Genomic DNA, 20,392 nt, shown 5'->3' with positions numbered 1-20,392 from the left:
TAGAGAGGATACAGGACAGGTTCTTGAAGTGGATTGTGGGGGTTGGGAGGTACACGCCGGGGTACATGGTGAGGGAGGAAGTGCAGAGGGAAAAGTTAAGGGGGAGGGCAGGGTTGAGGGCATGGAGCTATGAAAAGAAACTGTGAGAAGGAGGGGGAGGAGAGCTGGCGAGGTTGTGTTTGGAGGAAATGAGAGACAGGGCGAAGGTAGGAAAAGTAGTGGGTAAATGGGAAGAGGAAGGGAGAGATTTTTACGAGGAGAAGAGTTGGAACCTAACTGAGATAGAAAAGATGAGAGAGGGGGGAGAGCTGAGAGGAGAAGAGGTAGTGGCAAGAGAGAGTAGGTGGCAGGAGGAGGAAAGATGGGAGAAAATTAGGGGCTCTAGATATAACTTATGGTATGGTAGGGTGAAAGGTAAGGGGGTGCCAGAGTACCTAAAGAAGGGATGGAAGGAACAAAGATGGTAGAGAGTGGCGAAGTTTAGGTTAGGAGACGGGATGATGGGGAATAGATATTGGGAAGAGGATAAAGAAAGGAAGTGTAGAATATGTGGGGGAATGGAAACTTGGGAGCACGTATGGGAGGAATGCACGAATTGGGGGGTTGAAAAAGGAGATGGTGGATGAGGTCTTGGGAGAAGACGGGGAGGGAGAGATTTGGATGAGGAGATTAGAGGAGATGAGGGAGGGAGGAGGGTGGTTGGGTGTGAATGAGAGTGTGGAAAGAAGAGAGGAAAATGCGGCGGAAACGGAAGTCCGGAGAATGAGTGTGGATGTATGGATGGATGAGTGATCTTTCTCTCTCTCTCAGGTGTTGGGTAGGATGCGAGGAATAAAATTGCGAGGTTTAAATTTTCTAAGCGGAGCGGAGGTCCGCAGTGTACTCCGCAAGGAATAAAGTACCTTATATATATATATATATAAAGTACCTTATATATATATATATATATATATATATATATATACTGAGAATTTTATGTTATATAAAATTTTTAGGTTATCTATCAAAATTTATGGTAATATTAAGAAACAGTATTATTTTGTTCTGACATACATATATATATATATATATATATATATATATATATATATATTCTTAATGTACGCGGAGTACCAAAACTAATTGTAGCTCTTAGTTCTTTTAAATAAATTTATTTGAGAATGTTTATTTTATTATGAAAAATTTATCTAAGATACAAATTTGAAATTGCGATCTTTGTGTTCACGACGAAAGATTATGGAATTAATGTTATATCCAAATTTTAGCTTATCGGTCAAAATTTTGAGATATGAAATATTTTTGTGGGACAAAGCTATGAAATTTATATAATTTAATGTGGCACATCCTAGATATATTTTCCTTATTCAAAATTAATAGTAATTATTTTTAAAAATGTATAATCGTCATTTAAAGCAAATGTTTTATAGTAAATTGGCAGAATTACTTAGTTAGCAAATTTCTGATTTATTTAATAATATTAATTTATTATTTTAAGATTACAGTTTACTCAAATCGTATAAAAAGGTTTGTTATGCAAGCAATTTAAAGATTATTTAATGAAATATTTATTTTAATTAATCAATTATTAAAGTTATTGTCTCAAGGTAATTTATTTGGTGCAAATAAATAAAGAATAATGGATGTTTAATATTTCTGTCAGGATTTAACCTTAATATAATTTTTGGAATGATGCTGCCACCAAAATATAAACGAAAATAAAATTTATGTCGTTAGGTTATCTCACCGTTGCCACAAAAATAAAGTAAAAGAATGTAAATTTATATGATGTTAAGAGTGTGTGGTTCTAGTGTTGTAGAATGTTGGGATTGGGAATCGGGAAAGGATAAAAGGCGTTATCCTTACCTTCGCAAAAAATATAATACTCTATGATTGTAAATAATTACATCCAGGCTGCAAGCAAATTATTTTCGAACTTGCTTAACGTTAGGTTACTTGTTTACGAAACTTTTAACCGCAAATAATTATACGGGATTAATAAGTGATAATAAGCGATTAATGAAAATTACTGTAGCCATCCAAATATAGCGGCGCCTAATGAGAGATTATATATTGGGGAATAAAATATTTAGCAATATAAGATTATATAAAAATGTTATAGGGGATTATATACGAATATTTGTTTTTAGGCGCTTATTTTTATTATACAATAATGACGTCAAAAATCTTTATTTGGTTAGTTCGGTAAGATTATTACCGAATTATTCTTTTAATTATCGTGCAAGAATTATTTAATCAGGCAATCGGAGGATTGCTGCAATTAGTTAACATGACGTCAATATTGTTTGTCATGGTTCAGTCAGTTAGTTCTGACTCGCTACCGTGAGAAAATGTTTTACACCTTAAATATCTGAGTGAGGTTGATTTAAATCTTTTAAGATTGAGGTTTAAATTCGTTGATATTAAAGTTTACTTGACTTTATCTTAATTTTGTTAAATGTGTCTTTACAACATTTAAAACAGTTTTGCATCAAAAGTTTTGAAAAATGATGAAAAATAAGGAAAAATGACGGGACGTCAAACCTCCCCCTTTTTTTAAGTCAAATTCCGTTGCAATCGAGGAATTTAACTAACCTCATCCAATCTTTGATTTAAATCAAGGTAAGTATAAGTAATTGGGGTAGTTACAATAATCGATGATTTGTTGAGATGAGGTTGGTCCTCGACTGGGCAGGTAAGGCTGCTGATGGTGATCTGGTGATCTTTGCTCGTGCTCGTCAGCTTGGGTGTTGCGTCCTGGTCATCAAGTTGATGCTCTTTGTCCGTGTCAATGGGTCCTCTGGCCAAATGGAGAAGCAGGTGTGTGATGGAACTCCATAGGGCTCCTAGCAAGTGCATACTGCATCTATAGACAGTATGTAGGGCGTATCCATGAATAGTTGTGTCAATGATAATCTTAATCAATCGTACGATTAAGAATATCCCAAACAATCCGGCTCTGGCTGATCCGAAAGAGACAAATCCCTTCCAGATCCTAGAGGCTGCGGACTCGGCAATTTTATTTAGAGCGTTTTCATCCATGTTGTACAATGAGACCGCATTTGGGTCAAATGAATGTCCGGTCAATCCTCTAGCAATAGAGTTAAGCACAGCTGGCTTCTCAGCAGGAAACATAATGTGTTCCCTTAATCGTTCAATTGTAGGGGCTTAGCTCAAGGAATGAATGCGGAATCGGTTGGGATTAGACTGAAGACTCTTTCTGCTTTTATATTCTTAAGACAGCTTGTACTTTATTTCTTACTTACAACGGCTTTTTAAGAACGACAAGACTTAGAATGTGTGACTCTCTAAAGATAGAGAAACTCTCTAGAACGTGAGCCGGCGGTGGCGCTTCCGTCACCTACTTATGTTCTTGAGGTGGCTACACTACTCCCTCCTGAGTGATTTGAAATATTTAAATTACGAAATTGTACAGACTTTTTTTTCTTCTCGTAGGTTCTAAGTTCTGTTTCTTTTTCCGGGTCCGACTCGATGAACGCTGGTTTTAACCTTTCCGTCGAAATCTGAGTAGGCTTCCCTTTGTAGTTGATTTTAAATACGTGCTCTGAAGTTCTTTCCAATGCCTCGAAAGGTCCTTCGTATGGGGGGTCGAGTGGTTTTCGGACTGCGTCTACTCGTACAAAAACTTGAGGACTCGTATATAATGTTTTGTGAGTGAATGTTTTTCGTTTTGAATGATGTGCCGTTGGTGTCGGTTTGATGTCTTGAATAAACTTCCTAAACTTCTCTATGAAAAAATGTGGATCGTTGTTTTCACCTTTTTCAATAAAAAACTCTCCTGGTAATCTTAAGGGATATCCGTATAACATCTCTGCCGCTGATGCTTTTATGTCTTCCTTGTAGACCCGGAGTCCAAAAAGCACTGTTGGTAAAACATCTACCCAATTTGTGTTGTTGTGGCAGGTAATGGCAGCCTTTAGTGATCGGTGCCATCTTTCAATTAATCCATTTGCTGCAGGATGATAAGCGGTGGTGCGAATCCTGGAACAACCGGTCAATTTCATTAGAGCGTTAAATACCTGCGACTCAAATTGAACTCCTTGGTCGGTTGTTATTGTTGAAGGTGCTCCAAAGCGTGTTATCCAGTGATTGAATAATGCAGTGGCAACAGTATCCGCAGTCACATCCGGAATTGGAATGGCCTCTGGCCATCTCGAAAAACGATCTATAATTGTTAGACAGTACTGAAATCCTCTTGAGGGTTGAAGTGGTCCAACTAAATCGGCGTGGATATGTTCGAATCTTCCTTCTGGAACGGCTATCTCTTCTGGTTTGTTTTTGATGTGTTTATGTGTCTTGCTGTGTTGACAAGCTAGGCAATTACGTGCCCATTCTGAGACGTCTTTATTCATTGCAGGCCAAATGAAGCTTCTTGCAATTAATTTCTTTGTGGATCGGCCGCTAGGATGTGACAAATTATGTACTGCGTTGAATATTCTTCTTCTTAAGATTTTCGGAACATATGGACGAATGTTGTTTGTAGCGGTATCACCATAGAGAATCGTATCTGAATCGTCGACTCTTATTTTTTTTAGTTTGTATTTATTGTTTGGATCTGTTAACAGTTGTTTTAATTCTTCATCTGACTCTTGCTCTTTTACTAGATCTTCTGTAGATACTAACACTGGCATTTCAATTATTTCTATTCTAGACAGAGCATCTGCAACCTCGTTATCTGATCCTGAAATATGAATTATTCTGGTCGAATATTGTCCTATTAGATCCAAATGCCGCAGTTGTCTTGGTGTGGCCTTGTCGGACTTCTGTTGGAAGGCGTGGCATAACGGTCTGTGATCCGTCTTAATAATTAATTTTCTGCCTTCTATCCAATGTTTGAAGAACTTTATGCTTTTATATATGGCCAGAAGTTCTCGGTCGTATACACTGTACTTGGTCTGGGCTTTATCCAATTTTCTCGAGAAAAATCCGGGTGGCTCCAATTCTTCGTTGTGACGCTGTTCCAATACAGCTCCAATTGCGACATCCGAGGCATCTGTTTTTAGTGTTAGAATAGTATTTTCTCTTGGAAAATGTAAAAGAGAGGCTTGAGTCATTTGGTCCTTACAAATTTTAAAGGCTTCTTCTGCTTGCGATGTCCATTTGACTAGACATTTGTCATGCCATTTTGCTTTTTTGAGATAGGCATTTAACGGTGCTTGAGCTTTCGCTGCGTTATGAACAAATCTTCTGTAATAATTAACTATGCCTAGAAATCTTCTTAGCTCCATAATTGTTTTAGGTTTTGGGAAATCTTGGATTGCTTTTATCCGTTGTGGCAACGGTGCCAGTCCCTTGGCACTAATTTCATATCCTAGATATTGCACTTTACTTTCAACGAAATTGCATTTTGTTAGATTTATAGTTAATCCATATTCTTGTAAGCTTGTAAATATAATACATAAATGCTCTTCATGGTCTTTTATATCCTTAGATGCTACGATTATATCATCTATGTAGCAGTAACAAAAAGATAAACCTCTTAAAACTATATCCATCAGTCTTTGGAAAGACTGTGCTGCATTGCACAGCCCGAATGGCATTACTAAGAATTCGTATAGCCTAAAGGGCGTAATTACTGCCGTTTTTGCACGGTCTTCGGGAGCCACAGGCACTTGGTGATATGCTCTGTATAAGTCTATTGTTGAGAATACCTGGCAATCTGCGAAACGATGAGCTACATCATGAACGTGTGCAAGGGGGTACCTGTCCGGCGCGGTGACGCTATTCAACCGTCGATAATCCTCACAAGGCCTCCATTCGCCGGATTTTTTTGGGACCATATGGAGTGGGCTAGCCCATTGACTTTGATGGTTGACATATTCCCTCCTTTAACATTTGCTCAAATTCAGCTTTAACAACCTTCAACTTTTCTGGCGTAAGTCTGCGAGCTCTTTCTGCTATCGGTGGTCCTTGCGTGACAATATGATGAAATACTTGATGTTTCGGCTCTCTGAAACTATGAGGTTTGGTAATATTTTTGTACTCTTTCAAAAGTGCTAGACAACGATTGTTCGCGTTAATTGTGTATACCGTAGGAATTTTTGATTTTGATAATTCACCGATTGAACGGCTTTGTGTAACATCATCCACCAGGCGTTGATTTTTCAAATCGACTAGCAGGTTAAATTGGCGCAGAAAATCTGCTCCTATAATGGCTTTAAAGACATTTGCTACTAGAAACCTCCATGAAAAAGGACGTCGGAGTCCTAAATCTAATACGAGTAATTTATCTCCGTATGTATTTATCGCTGTGCCATTTGCAGCAAATAATTTGAAATTGTGTATTTTCTTATCTTTTGCGAACGCTTTGGGTACGACTGAGACGTCCGCCCCTGTGTCAATTAAGAACGGTATTCCGGTTTCTTTGTCTCTTACTATAAGGCGGCTTTGATTTTCTAGCCCGTTTTCGACCCCCTCCGCTGAAGACAGGCTTACTAGTTTTCCTCCTTCCTGGCGTCGGGTCCTGTCCATTTGCAAGGTTTCTTACATTTCCAGGACTCTTTGCCAAATTTGCTATGAAAGTAGCATAATTTGTTGTCTCTGCTGCGTGATTTTGATCGTGAACGTTGTCTTGCATGTTTGTATCTTCGTGTACCAGAAGAACGAATAGATGATTTGACGATACTTTCCAGCTCTGCGATTTTTTTGGTGAGTTCCGAGATGTCTTTGTCTTGATTTGCGGTTTGAGGAATTGCGACTGCTGATATTTCTGTAATAGCAGCTCTTTCTGCGGATTTGTCGGCTAGCTGTGCTAGCTCATCTAGGTCTACACCTTCGACCACGGCTAATATTTCCTGTATCCTCCTCGGAAGTCTCTGCAACCAAAGAGTTTGTAAGACACTTGTACTTACATTAGAGCCCGCCAAAAACGTCATTTCACGCAGGAGTTCGGACGGTTTTTTGTTTTGAATTTCCAGCCCTGTTAAGAGTTGCCTCAATTGCGCTTCTTCTGAAGTGGCCAGTCTGTCGATCAAGGCTTCTTTTATTGTGTTATATGAATCCGGGGTCGGGGGTGCTGCGATTATGTCCGCGACAGTCTTCATCGTTGTCGTGTCTAAATTTCTCACCACAGCTGCGCATTTCACAGCGTCGTTTCTTACGCCGTACGCCGCGAATTCTCTTTCCAACATGGCAAACCATAATTTCGGTTCCTCCTTCCAAAATGTTGGAAGTCGTGCGTTTCTGAATTCGCTTACGAGAATATCCTGTTTGCTTTCTCCACTACTACCTGAGCTGCCGTCGGTCATCTTACACGAGTTTCGGCACCAATTGCAGGGGCTTAGCTCAAGGAATGAATGCGGAATCGGTTGGGATTAGACTGAAGACTCTTTCTGCTTTTATATTCTTAAGACAGCTTGTACTTTATTTTTTACTTACAACGGCTTTTTAAGAACGACAAGACTTAGAATGTGTGACTCTCTAAAGATAGAGAAACTCTCTAGAACGTGAACCGGCGGTAGCGCTTCCGTCGCCTAGTTATGTTCTTGAGGTAGCTACACAATATCCTTTTCAGAATAAATTCCGCTAACAGCAAGTGGTCCAGGCGTTAAATATCTCCAAGTTAGCTGGGCCATAGGTTTAAGTTGTTGAGGTGATGTCTGTCGAACTTGTGGGTCTGGCGACAGCTACCCAGGTGTCTTCAATACGATAGAGAGTAAGCATTTCATGATTACACTCTCTTTGGTTTCCTACTTTAGTAAGTATCCTGGACTTTGGTGTTAAGAACATACTGGAGTTGCGCACAGTCACAGGAAGTTCGGTGAAGCATTCCTTGGATCGGCGTACTGTGGCTTCAATTGGTATGCATTTGATAACGAATATGGCCTCTCCTGCGGTGACAGCCATATATCCTTGTCCTTTCATTAAGCGGTATGCGAACTCGTCCGGTTGTAGTGTTGCAAAAGACAAGGCATTGGTTATTACTTGTCTTTCAAGTTCGCACTTTTGTTGCATCACGTTGTGATACAACAAAATCATCTGCTGTTTGATATGTTTTTCCACATACACGAACTTGTTGGAGTTCACATATGCGAAAATGTCAAGATTTTGCATGAGGATTTGCTTCCGAGTGGAAGGAGCATCTCCCCTTTTTGTTTCAAGCACGAAAAGTTTTGGGTGTTCTGTGCGAAACAAGACGTATCCGCACAGGGGAAACTCACGAGTTCTGGTGAGTGCAAACATAATGTCCTGAGTGGTGAAGCTGTAGATTACAGGAGAATATGGGTCATTTGGATCCTCCTGTAGTTTTGTTGCGTGTCCTTCGTAAAGTACATCATACTGGTGAAAGTCGCAGGGTGATACCGGAGCAACCTTCCAATACGAATATCCATCATCTGAGTCGAGACAAAATCCGTCCTTCAATTGACAGACTGTACCGGTTTTTAGTATTATTCTCCCGGATTCTAGGTGAATTGGAACGTAGGAGGTTCGGAGAGTAATTTTTGCTACTCCTTGTGCTATGACATTGGGCCAAGTTCCAAACTGGTCCGAATAGTATGTTGTTTCACAACCTCCTTCGTTATTGGTGCTGCCTGCAAGAGTAATGCAGGTAGTTGTAGTTGTCTGATTGACTCTCAGGCCTGTTATATAGTTGTTAGGTCCCAGTGAGAGGGTGCCATCCTGGATCATCCTCATGCATGGGTCGTATCCAACTTTGTGTAGGTAGTCTGCTCTGCCGTTTTGGACTGCAGAAATGTGAGAATGCATCCCACAATAGTAGACGGTACGCGAGATATCCACCTTGCACTGCAACACCTCGGCGTAGTTATACACTGACAATTGGAGCAACTGGATATACACTTCCGTTGTATCTGGAGTCTTGATTTTCAAATCACATTCACTGACGTCGAGCAATAATAATGTAGTTATGTTTAGATGTTGTCCTCCGCAGTCATATCCAATGAGGGATGCCACGGGGTTTACAAGAGTAACAATTGCGAGTATTACGATCATTGTCTGTAACACACACGTTCACAGTAATTGGCTTAATTACTAAAGCTATTACTGCACAAATTTACTGCCTCCATGAGTTTATTTTAATTTATATTTCACATTATTTAATCTAGACAATTTATTGCAAATCTTATGCAGCATTAACTTGTAACGTTCATAAGATACATTTTCCTTGATTTTGTATTTTCTGTTTTGTTATTATTTTCTCGTTATATGATTAAATATATTTGTATATATATCAATCTCTAAATGATAATGGTGCAGATAGAGTATCAATGTAGCTGTATTTTGCTTATATCTAAGTCCTAACTCAATTTGCGTAACTTTTGGGAGATAACGGTACGATAAGCAATAATATAATTATATGATTCAAAGATTAGTAACATATGGTGCGTGCAAGTTGTAATATACGTCTCAAAATTTTAATAAGTAGATATAATATTGATAATGCGGTATATATGTGAGTGTATAAGCTGTAAGTTACTGGTTGAGAATAAGAATAGTGCACTTACTACGTTCTTAATTCTAAAGCGAATAATTCTGCGTGATTTATAATGTAATTGTATATTCCTGATACTTATTGTAAGATGAAACGATATTTACATAAGGTCAGTTTAACATATTTTGTTTTCTTTTTGTTTTACAAAGGTTATATGCATAGAACTGACGTACGGTAATTATGTCAATATAGACTATTATCGTTAAGTGCGTCCTTATATCTATCGCAATGTAACAAAGAACAATTCCATTAATGTAATAACATCTGTTATATTTCATAAGTATATATATCGATTAATAATGTAATTAAATTTATTTAATAGTAAATAGAACTTTATAGTTATAAGAATATAAAATATGTTTTTTGTGCGTTTTCTTCTCTCTTTTCTTTGATCAATATTGCTGATATAATTAATGTAATATTGTAACGCTGGTACTTTCTCGGTATCGGTTACGGGATTTTAGGTTCAGGATCGGATGCTCGGATGTGCTCGCCGGATGTCCGAGTTCGTGTCGAAATGATAACGCCGTATTTTGGTAGTAAAAATGAAAGAGGTCAAATATCTTTAGCTATACTTTAGTACAAAATGAAATTATACAGTTCCGATATCGTTATCGGATAATACTGAGCTCCTTGTACAACATTACGGCCCTCAATTGCGCGGTCGTCGGCCCGCGGGAAATCAAGAGAACGATCACGTGGTATTCGAATAGTGTCGCGGCACTTAACTGCGCGGTCGTCGGCCCGCGTGAATTTAAGAGAACAGTCGCAACGTATTTGCGCGGTACTTAATATCTAAACGGAAAGGACTTTAACAATTCGGAAACGGACGGACAGTGACTAGGCGCTTTGCGCGCGGAAGTAGCAAGCGGGGTTGCTCGGTTTAACAACATAGATCTATATACATAGTTCGCGGCGGAACGTGCGATGTCGGAACGGACTCGCGGTTATCGCAATGTAACGACTCGGATGAGTCGTGTGATCTACGGACGGCTTCGGTTTACGCTCTATGCGTACGGTATCCGTTTGTTAGAGTGGCCGCGCGGCGGTCCACTCTAATGCCGTGCTCGGGGCCCGATTGGCCCGTGCGGTTGACCGGTTACGGTCTCGGTACTCGACGCCCTCGCGCTGTGCGCGGGCTGTCGACGGGGTCGGCCGGTTCGGCCTCATCTCGCGGGGTTAGCCCGGGAGGTACGGTGGCGGACACTGGAACGGTGTCGGCGCGGACGGTCCCCGAGAATTCCCGGGGACACTCGGAACGGTCTGGTCGGAGTGGCCGGACGACGAGAATGCCCGTCGTCCGGCTGTACGGAAACGGAATTGCCGTGCGGGGAGAATACCCGCCGTACGGCGCAACGGATTCGGATCGGATTTAGCCGGACGTACGGGAATGCCCGTCGTCCGGCCGGACGGTCCGGATTGGCCGCGTGACAAGAATGCCCGTCACACGGCTGATCGGATTGGATGGCCTGCGCGACGAGAATGCCCGTCGCGCGGCTGAGCGGATCGGATTGGCCGAGCATACCCGGCCTCGGGGACGACGGTTTTACCCGTCGCGGGAAGGTTGGAACGAGAATGCCCGTTCCCGAGGAGGTGCTCGAGAATCCCCGAGCTAGGAGGCGCCGAGTATGCCCAGCGCTGGAAAGGATCCGATGAGATCGGATGTTCGGACGGATCTGTTTTACGTTGCCCACTGCCGGCTTATATATCGTTCCGCGCGGCTGGACGGACCAAGAAGCGCGCGCGGACGGGCCGGCTGGAGTGGGAGCGCTTTCGGAACGCGGCGCGTAGCGCGTCGGTCGCGCGCGGTAGCATGCGGTGGTCTTACGTAAGCCGATTGTACGCGCGTGGGTCTTACGTAAGATACACGTGCTCGGCTGCGGTGCGTTCGACGGTTGGTCGGTCCGGAGTGGCGGCACGGTGGAGGGGCGTATTGTTACACCATCAATAAAAACTTGCATATAATTATTGATAATAGTAAGGTATACTTATATATGGTTATGTGCGTTTGAACCTCGAATATCAATTCTTATGTATATACGTTGTGGAAATAGAACTAGTGATATGGATTAACATGTTGTAGTATGCAAAGTAAAAGGAGTACAATTTCGTTTGTTGTTTTTGACTGGTGTGAAAACTAGCATTTTATGTTATTTTGTATTTGACCTTTCTCTATTATTTCAAAGATAGGATAAAATATGCTAATGTTAATAACAGCAAGCAAATGGATATAATGACATAATATATTTTGCGTTATGTTTCTTACATATTCTTATTCTAATTTTTAGGGTCGATAATTCTACGTGACTGATTTTAGTGCAAAGATTAATATAAAAGAACGATATAGAAATTTGGTTAAAATATGATTATATAATGCAAACAATATATGGGTAACAGTATACGCCTAAAATTAATATAGTCGATCATATGTGTATACATGTCTAAATTTTATATATGTAACTTTGTGTGCTTCATAAAGTAATATATGTGTAAGAACAAAAGGTTTGCGTAATTTATGAAATGATATAAACGGTATTGGCGTATTGAGCCTTTCACTAGATCGCGTTTTGGCGAAATTGGTTTCGACGACGCTCGTAGCGCAATCGCATCAGACTTACACCACGGCGAATCTCGTAGGTCGGCGGTTGTAAGTATTCTAAGTGAGTAAAATCATTGTTAAGGACGTCAAATATGATCCTTTTGATATTTTTACGAATTATGCCGCGCTCTTCAAGTTTCTTGAGAAAGCGTTCGCGTGCGGCCAAACAACTTGAACAACTTAATATTGGTCTTGTCCTTATTAATGATTTTTTACATTTTGTGCAATGGAAAGAGTAATGGGTGCCTTCAGCGAACCCTTGTCCATGCATAAATACTGTGTTTGACAGATCCTTGCAGTTTTCGCATTTGTATAGATTCTCAGGGAATCTTTGACATAAGTACCCTGCAGTTTTGATACAGGACACAACATATTGGTCTACAGAATCGAGAATATCTTCAAATGGGTTCAAGTGCGGGTTAGATCCCGGGATTATTAATGGGTGATGCATTAACAATGTTGACTAAATTTTAAACAGCTGGTTCGCGCGGTCTAAATCTCACGGTTGGTGACAGTAATCATATGCAAGTATGGTAATATGTTCGCGACTAATTCCTCTAATTTCTAGAAAATTTAACACGTGTCGATAAGCCAGGGAACAAGAACGACACAAAGCTATCGGTTTTTAGCAAACGACCCTTTGCACCATTTACAGTGGTCGAGTGCTAAGGTTCCATTCATGAATCCATGCGTGACTTCTTCTATCTCACAGAAATTACCTGTGTACATAGGGTATTTTCCGCGCATACGACTTTGATAATTGCGCGCGCATGTCTCACAAATAAAAGCTTGACGATTGTTATGATCATAAAAATATCTGGTTTCAACAACACAAGTATCCAGGTATTCCTCGGGGTCAGCAGGGACTAATGAATGTATGGGATAAAGATTTTCAGATCCTGGCATATTTTACAATTGTATGCTTATTATACTGGACGCATCAACTCGATTATGAAGCGCAAATATTTTGTTTGTAGTACTATTAAAAGTTGACATTTCCCAAGAAACTGGAGTACAAATTCACTGGTATGATCTGCAATTAACACTTATGCTTTGAGATATTATTGCTTCGACAAATCAGGGAAAATGTGAAAGTATTTACGTGGCGTAAAGGGTCTACGTTCACTATAACGATTAGATAAAGAGAAATATCTCTTCCAGTCATAATGAGACCAGAATGAAGTATCTCCAATGGTATGTAAGTTATCTTTAATATAGTAATAAGGCGTTGTTTCTCTTCAAAGTAGTATATACCTGTTTTGTCCATAAATACAGATAAGCCTATCTGTCCTTTACAATAATCAAACCAAACTAATGCTTTGTTCTTGGGCAGAATTACCGAGAGACAAATAGCATTGTCCGCAGCAATTCTGTCATTTTTCATCATCAAGTAGTATATCTTTTCATTTCCAAAATAAATAAGATTTCGGCTCCTAATTTCCCGATTTCCTGGGAAATGGTAAATGTAAATTTGTGTATCAAATTGAGAGCTCAGAATTGAAGCTTCTCGTATTGTATTATCAGCTACATGGGCAAGTGCAATGTCTTGCAACTCATGTAGTTTTTTAGTTGTGGTTAACAATTTAATCATTTTTGACTGATATTCTCACACGAGTCTATGTCACTATCAGAAGAATAATCGTTAGGCAACTCGTGTGCGTATGTAACTGGTCCAGGTAAACAAGGATATTCGACAAGATAAAAACAACTGTAAGTTATATGCGGTCGACGTAATGAATATTTTTTCCACAAGTCATAATATTTTTCCCAATCGTCATCAGACCATTTTGATGTATTGCCAAAAGTGGTCATGTTTCCTTTTATGATGTTGTAAGGCAACATTTGTTTTTCGTAATAATATAATCCTGATTTATCTTTATGGACATTTAAGCCAATTTTTTTATTGAAGAATTTAAAGTAGCTTAAGGCTTGATTATCGGGCAAAATTGCTGAGAGGCATTCAGTTCCTTTTGCAGCAATTCTGTCGTCTTCCATGACTAAAAACAATATTTTTTCATCAACAAAATCGATGCTACTGAGTTTTTTAATTTTGCGATGTCCTGAAGAGTTGTAAAAATAAATGTCGACACATAATCTAAGATTTAACTTAGAAGCATCTCGCAGTACCTTGTCTACGGCTAGAGGCAATGCGAGATCTTGCAGTCGTTCTACTTGGTGTGATGTAAAAATTTGGAACATGATATATTATTAGTCTTTCAGCGGTTTAACTTTAAGCAGTGCTTATTAACAGAATTGTCGTAAGAAGTTTTATTATTCCTATATTATCAGTAGGCGTTTATTTGTTGGATGGTCTCGGTCAACAATATTTGTAATGATATAGCAAAGATCAGTATGATAATAATTGATATTATCATATAAATACTTATACAGATTGCGAAAAGGGTTATTCCTATTTCAGCGTCAAGAATGATCAGTATTAAGTAAGAAGCAATTTCTAACAGAAGTATAGTTAATATTAAAACCAATAGTACTTGTTTCGCGTCGTCGCTAATAAGTACGGAACTCATGATTTTTTCTTTTACAAAATTTTAGGTAGAACCTTCTCGCAAACTTAATTCAATCAATTCATGAGAGTCTACGTCATAAGAAATTTGTGTTATTCGGTTAGTGGTAATACCATGAAATCCGAGATCATTCATCAAATATTGGTAAGACAAGAGACAAAGTCGACAGGCAATTAGGGATCTTGTCTTAACCAGTCCTTGGCACCATTTACATGGAGCAGGAATCCATAATCCATCCATGAATCCATGCGCGAACTCACACCTATTGCGCACCTTTCGCAGATAAAAATTGGTCGGTTATTGCGAATATAACGATATCTGATCCCTTTAACACATGAGATCCCATATCGTTCAGGGTTAACAACAATTGTTGGATGTGTTGGCGGTAATTCTCCAGGTTCTTGCATTTTTAATGCAACAAACTGGGTTATCTAATTATGGTTTATTTTGATTCTCCTTTACTCGTCACGCGGGAATGATAAAGAAAGACCAGTCTTCTTTGAGCAAGAAGTCTCGTCCATTGTGGCTGATTACTGCCATTTGATTATCAAAGAACGGGTTTTCGGTTTGTCAAGCATTTGTTAATAAATTCAAATGCTCGCGAGTGCAAATAGCGCACTTTCCAATAGGCTGCGTGTTTAAAAGGTTTAGTTCACAATTCCAGCAGGTTAAGAAAACTTCTTGATGTCCGTCCACTAAGAAATGCAAATTAAAATGTTCGTAATTAAACTTGATATCATTCACAATTTGTAGTTCACAATGACACTTCGGGCAATAGTAACTGTCCGAGAGTGGCACTATGAAACCTTGAGACTTGTAACACCGAACAGGTCTTAAGTCGTGATAGACGGTAAGAACTGGTGGTGGCTTTAAAAATGCTGGGTGAGGAGCGTGACGATGCCAACACATTTATACATCTGTAAACATATAAAGTCTAATTAATTTGTCATCCGGGTTCAATATGCGATAGCTTCAGTTTATCTGTGTGTACTATTCTGGGCCTGTCGTTAATCAAGATTTTTGCATTATTATTTGGAAGTAGTTCTGTGACGCGATAAGGTCCACAGTATTGTGTCGCAAATTTTCCTTTAAATGGTTCTTTGAGTAGGAACACATTGGATCCTACCGTAAAAACTTTAGGATTAATTTTTTTATCATAATAAGCCTTACTTCTTAATTTTGCTTGAATTAAATTAGATCGAGCCGTTTCTTGTAAATCTCGTATTTTGTCGAATAGATCTACCAAGTAATCTTGATAAGTTAATTCCAAGTTTTCATCGATTGGCGTATATGCTGATGGTAAGCGAGCAAGCTTCCCGAAAATTAATTCGTTGGGTGAATACTGTGTTCCTTCGTGAACACTAGTATTGTACGAAAACATTGCTAATTCAATATAATTATCCCAATTTCCTTCTTTTTCCACTTGAGTTCGTAAATACTCCATCAAAACATGATAAGATCTTTCAAGAGATGCATTTGACTGTGGATGGTAAGCAGTTGTTTTGTAATGTTGTATATTAAACTTCTTTGTTAAGTTCCTTATGAAAGCTGAAAGAAAGTTTGATCCTTGATCTGTTAAAATTACTCTGGGAGCTCCAAATACGCAGATAAAATGTTTCAAGAACGCGTCGGCTATTGCTAGTGAGCTCGTTTCTCTTAAAGGAACGGCTATGGAATATTTTGTTAATAAATCTTGGATTGTAAGTAAGTATTTGTTTCCATCGTTCGTAATGGGAAGGGGTCCCATTATATCCAAAGAGACTTTGTCAAACGCTGATCCAGGGGTATCTGTAATCACCATTGGCTGTTTTGTTCTTACTCTAATTAATTTCCTTACTTGACATTTCCGACATTTCCGAATAAATTCTTGTATGTTCTTTTTCATCGTATTCCAATAATAATTAATCCTCATTCTATTGTAAGTTTTAGTCACTCCTTTATGACTTCCAAGTGCAGAAGCATGATTTTCAGTTATTATCGCTTCACATTCTTATGGAGCGGGTGATTGTATCCAATTTTCGCATACGGTGATACAAACACGTATTTCTCGCAAGAATTCATAAATTCGTTTTATTACGTAGCGCCAAGGAAGATCGTCAAAACGTTCGGTTTTACTGAGACTAAGGGATTCAAGATTTAATTCGTTTACTACATCCGTTAGAGATTGTAAGCAGTTATCTAAAGTCTGAGGTTCTAAAAAAGTTCGGTGATTAAATTTTATGGGGAGAGAAATTAATACCTGGCGCTTGCTCCTAGATATAACATTGGCTCTTTCATAAGTAAGATCTTGATAATCTGGTAACAGGTTATGTCATTGGTACTCTAAGGCACCGTTATCAAAAAAAACTCTGTTGATCAAAATAAAAATTAAATGATTGTCGTGACGATTTACTAAGTTATCGCGGGTCTGCACTATTTTAAGTCGATCTGGAAGTCGTGGAGTTATGACCTTAGTCATTGTAGGGTACAATCTCGTGATCTAGCAATTCTTGGTAGGAGTCGTCGAGACCGTCATCTTCAAAATCTTCATTGTTTTCATTATTCCTATCCCTTCGATCTGAGTCATTTTCATTATGTTCGTTATCGCCAAATTCATTATTATCAAAATGTAGGATATCTCCTGATTCGTTATTATAATTACTATTTTCTTCAATGTCAGGAGCGAGTGGATGCACTGGCTCTTGTTCTCTATGTCTAGTCATGTCAACGTAATCTGCGTGATCATTGACATGCCTATTACCTTCGGGCAATGGAATATTTTTGTATCTCTTCCTTTTTCTTTTATCACGTTTATCGCCAGTAAAAAATATTGATTCATCGGATGAGATATCTCCTGATTCTTCTAACGTTCCTATTGGAAATGTTAAACTAATTGCCGGATTTCTTGATAATGCGTCGGCATTACTGTTCAATGTTCTCTTTTTATATTGTATTTCGTATTCATATTCTTCTAATTTGAGACGCCACTTCCATAATCTAGAAGTAGGATCTTTGACTGAGTGTAACCACACCAGGGGTTTATGGTCGGTTACTATCGTAAATTTATTCCCGTATAAATATGACCTAAAATGATTTACACAATATACTATTGCAAGACATTCTTTCTCGATTGTGGAATAATTTTGTTCAGCTTTATTTAATACTCTTGACGTATAGGCTATAGGTAAATCCTTTCCAATCGTTTCTTGACTGAGCACTCCTTCGATCGCATATTCGGATGCATCGGTCGTTAGGTTAAAAGGTTTATCGAAATCAGGGTATTGTAAAATAGGTTCAGTGCATAATGAAAGTTTCAATTCTTTAAACGCATTAATTTGTTTTTCCTGCCAAATAAAGGTTGCATCTTTCTTTAGTAGTTTAGTTAATAGTTTTGCGATTTTGGAGAAATTAGGTATAAATCTTCTGTAGTATTCGACAAGTCCTAGAAATTGTTTAATCTTTTTAGGCGTTTTTAATACAGGAAATTTCATGACTGCTTTTATTTTATTAGGATCCGGTCTGACTCCGTCAGAGCAGATTATGTGTCCAAGGTAAGCGACTTCTCGGCGTAAAAATTCACATTTATCCGGTTGTAATTTTAAATTGGCTTCAGCTAATCTTTTCATGAGTCTTTCAAATTTTATTTCATGTTCTCTTAAAGATTTTGCATAGATGACTATGTCATCCATGTACACAAATAATTCGTTATCCTGAAGTCCGCATAGAACATTGTCCATAAGTCTTTGGAACGTTGAAGGTGCGTTCTTTAAACCAAAAAGCATCCTTTTAAATTGGTAATGCCCATAAGGTGTTGAAAAGGCAGTTTTCGATGCATCTTGTTGTGCCATGGGGATCTGGTGAAATCCCGATGCTAAATCAAGAACTGAAAAGTATTATGCGTTTACCAATTGATCAAGAATGTCGGAGATGTTCGGCAAAGGATAGGCATCTCCTATAGTTTTTTCGTTTAAATTCCTGTAATCTATTACCATCCTCCATCGTTTATTTCCTAAAGAATCAGGTTTCTTGGGTACAATCCACACGGGGGAATTGTACGGTAAAGTGGACATTTCTATTAGTCCATCTGAAAGTAATTTATGTACCTGGTTATTAATTTCAGTTTTATGAACAGGAGGAAATCTATACTGTTTCACACGAATTGGTACTTCGTTATTCGTAGGTATAAAATGTTGTGCAGCGTTTGTGACTCCTAATTTTTTATGAGGCAAGTGAAATCTATCCACGTGTTTGTTAACCAAAGTTATTATGTTTTCTCTTTCTTCAGAATTTAAATGATCCAAACATAGAAGTGGAAGAATATCATCAATACGATCGTTTTTGTCGTCTACATTTATGTCTTCAAAATAATATATCAGATTATCGACAGAATTATGCACCGTGTGTCCTCGGGTTCCGGTGACATAATTATAGTAGAAATGAGCTTCCTTACCTCCCTTTTCTTTTTCTTCATTAATATCCAAGACTCTGGGATTCACCTCAGAGATGTAATTCATCAAGACTCTTGGTCGCGCCTTGTACACAAAGCCGGTCGCGCCAAAGAGATGCGTATTCTTAACAAGAACTCCTGACCTCGCCAGTGAGTTATAATTCTCAAGATTCTCCAGAACTGCTGTGTGCCCTCGGATTTCAGCAGTTGACTCGACATCCCTCATCGTGTGTCCTCGGATTTCGATGTCTTTGTCGGAACGTCTGTCGTGAGATTTTTCATGGATCTCTTTTATTTCAGAGATCATTGTATAAATATTTGACTCGGCCACTTCATGGTCACGAGTTTCACAAGGTGGCTCATTTATTTCTATTTCATTACTAGGTTTCAAGATTTCAAAGTCTTCCAGTTCCACAAAAGGTATAGGTACCTTATAATTGATTTCATTTTCATTAATTATCGGCAAATAAGCTTTTCCATTTACATTGGTGACTATGGCTTCTCCATAGTAAACACCCTTTGTTAGAGTCACACGTGGCATGTAGCCAAATTTCTTTTTAGGATTTGTAACTATTAAGTGAAATGGGGAAATTGTTCTTTTTCTAATTTTAACATTTTCAAATTCCGTAAATGGTACGCTGCTATTATCATAATGTAAACATTAATTTTTATAATCAACAACTGCATCGCGTTCATGGAGAAATCCGTTACCAATTATTCCATCTAGAATAAGATTTACAGAGTTAGGCAACACATGAAAAAGAGCGGATTTTCCCATGAGCGATATCATAACAGAGCCTAATGTTTCGACAAGATGGGGAGATATACCCCGTAATGAATGAGTGCGTTCATCCTCCCAGGGAAGGGAAGGAGCTCTGTTTTATTAGGTTCACTCCTGAACCTGAGTCTATCATATATTGACAAGACCTTAGAGTATCAGGCGAAGAGAGAGTAATTATCGGATAACCAGACGGAATGCTTCCCGTGTTTATTCCGGCAAAGTAGGTAGGGGAGTAATTTGTGATGCAGGCTTCCTTATTATCGATGTATTCGTTACTGGGCGTCCGGGCGGGGTCGCATCCCGGTTGACGCCGCTGGTACCCAGGACGCTCGATGCGTTTCCCGAATCCGGAGTAGCTGGAGCAACTGCTCCTTCCATGCTTCGTCGATAAGCCAGCTTACGGCATTCGCTCATAAAATGGCCTGGAGTTTTACAATAATAACAAGATTTCAAAGTATTTGGTCCAGGTTGTCCTGGGACAAGGGGTTTAATGAATGGGGAGGGGCCTGCACTACCCCGTTGAGGGTTATTAGTGCTTGTCATAGAGGTACTTCGAAAATTAGCAGTTTTATTATTCAAAGGCGGACCGTAG

The 20,392-nt window shown here is 39.0% G+C and overlaps 1 protein-coding gene across 1 annotated transcript; it reads right to left on the bottom strand.

The window, feature by feature from the left end:
• Window positions 1–2,415: 2,415 nt before the first annotated feature.
• Window positions 2,416–3,355, bottom strand: LOC113005487. Its single transcript, XM_026141114.2, has one exon. The coding sequence runs from the start codon at window positions 3,130–3,132 to the stop codon at window positions 2,584–2,586; it is 549 nt and encodes a 182-aa protein (XP_025996899.1). The 5' UTR covers window positions 3,133–3,355; the 3' UTR covers window positions 2,416–2,583.
• Between the last annotated feature and the right edge of the window lie 17,037 nt (window positions 3,356–20,392).

Source organism: Solenopsis invicta, chromosome 12, assembly GCF_016802725.1.
Source record: "Solenopsis invicta isolate M01_SB chromosome 12, UNIL_Sinv_3.0, whole genome shotgun sequence".
In the NCBI taxonomy this organism is placed as follows: domain Eukaryota; kingdom Metazoa; phylum Arthropoda; class Insecta; order Hymenoptera; family Formicidae; genus Solenopsis; species Solenopsis invicta.
Note: the sequence above shows the minus strand (reverse complement) of the source record. Positions and strands in the feature narration are given on the sequence as shown.

What these genes read in the sequence shown, in the direction of transcription:
- LOC113005487 (XM_026141114.2), bottom strand. Translation starts at nt 3,132, where the DNA reads ATGTTTCCTGCTGAGAAGCCAGCTGTGCTTAACTCTATTGCTAGAGGA.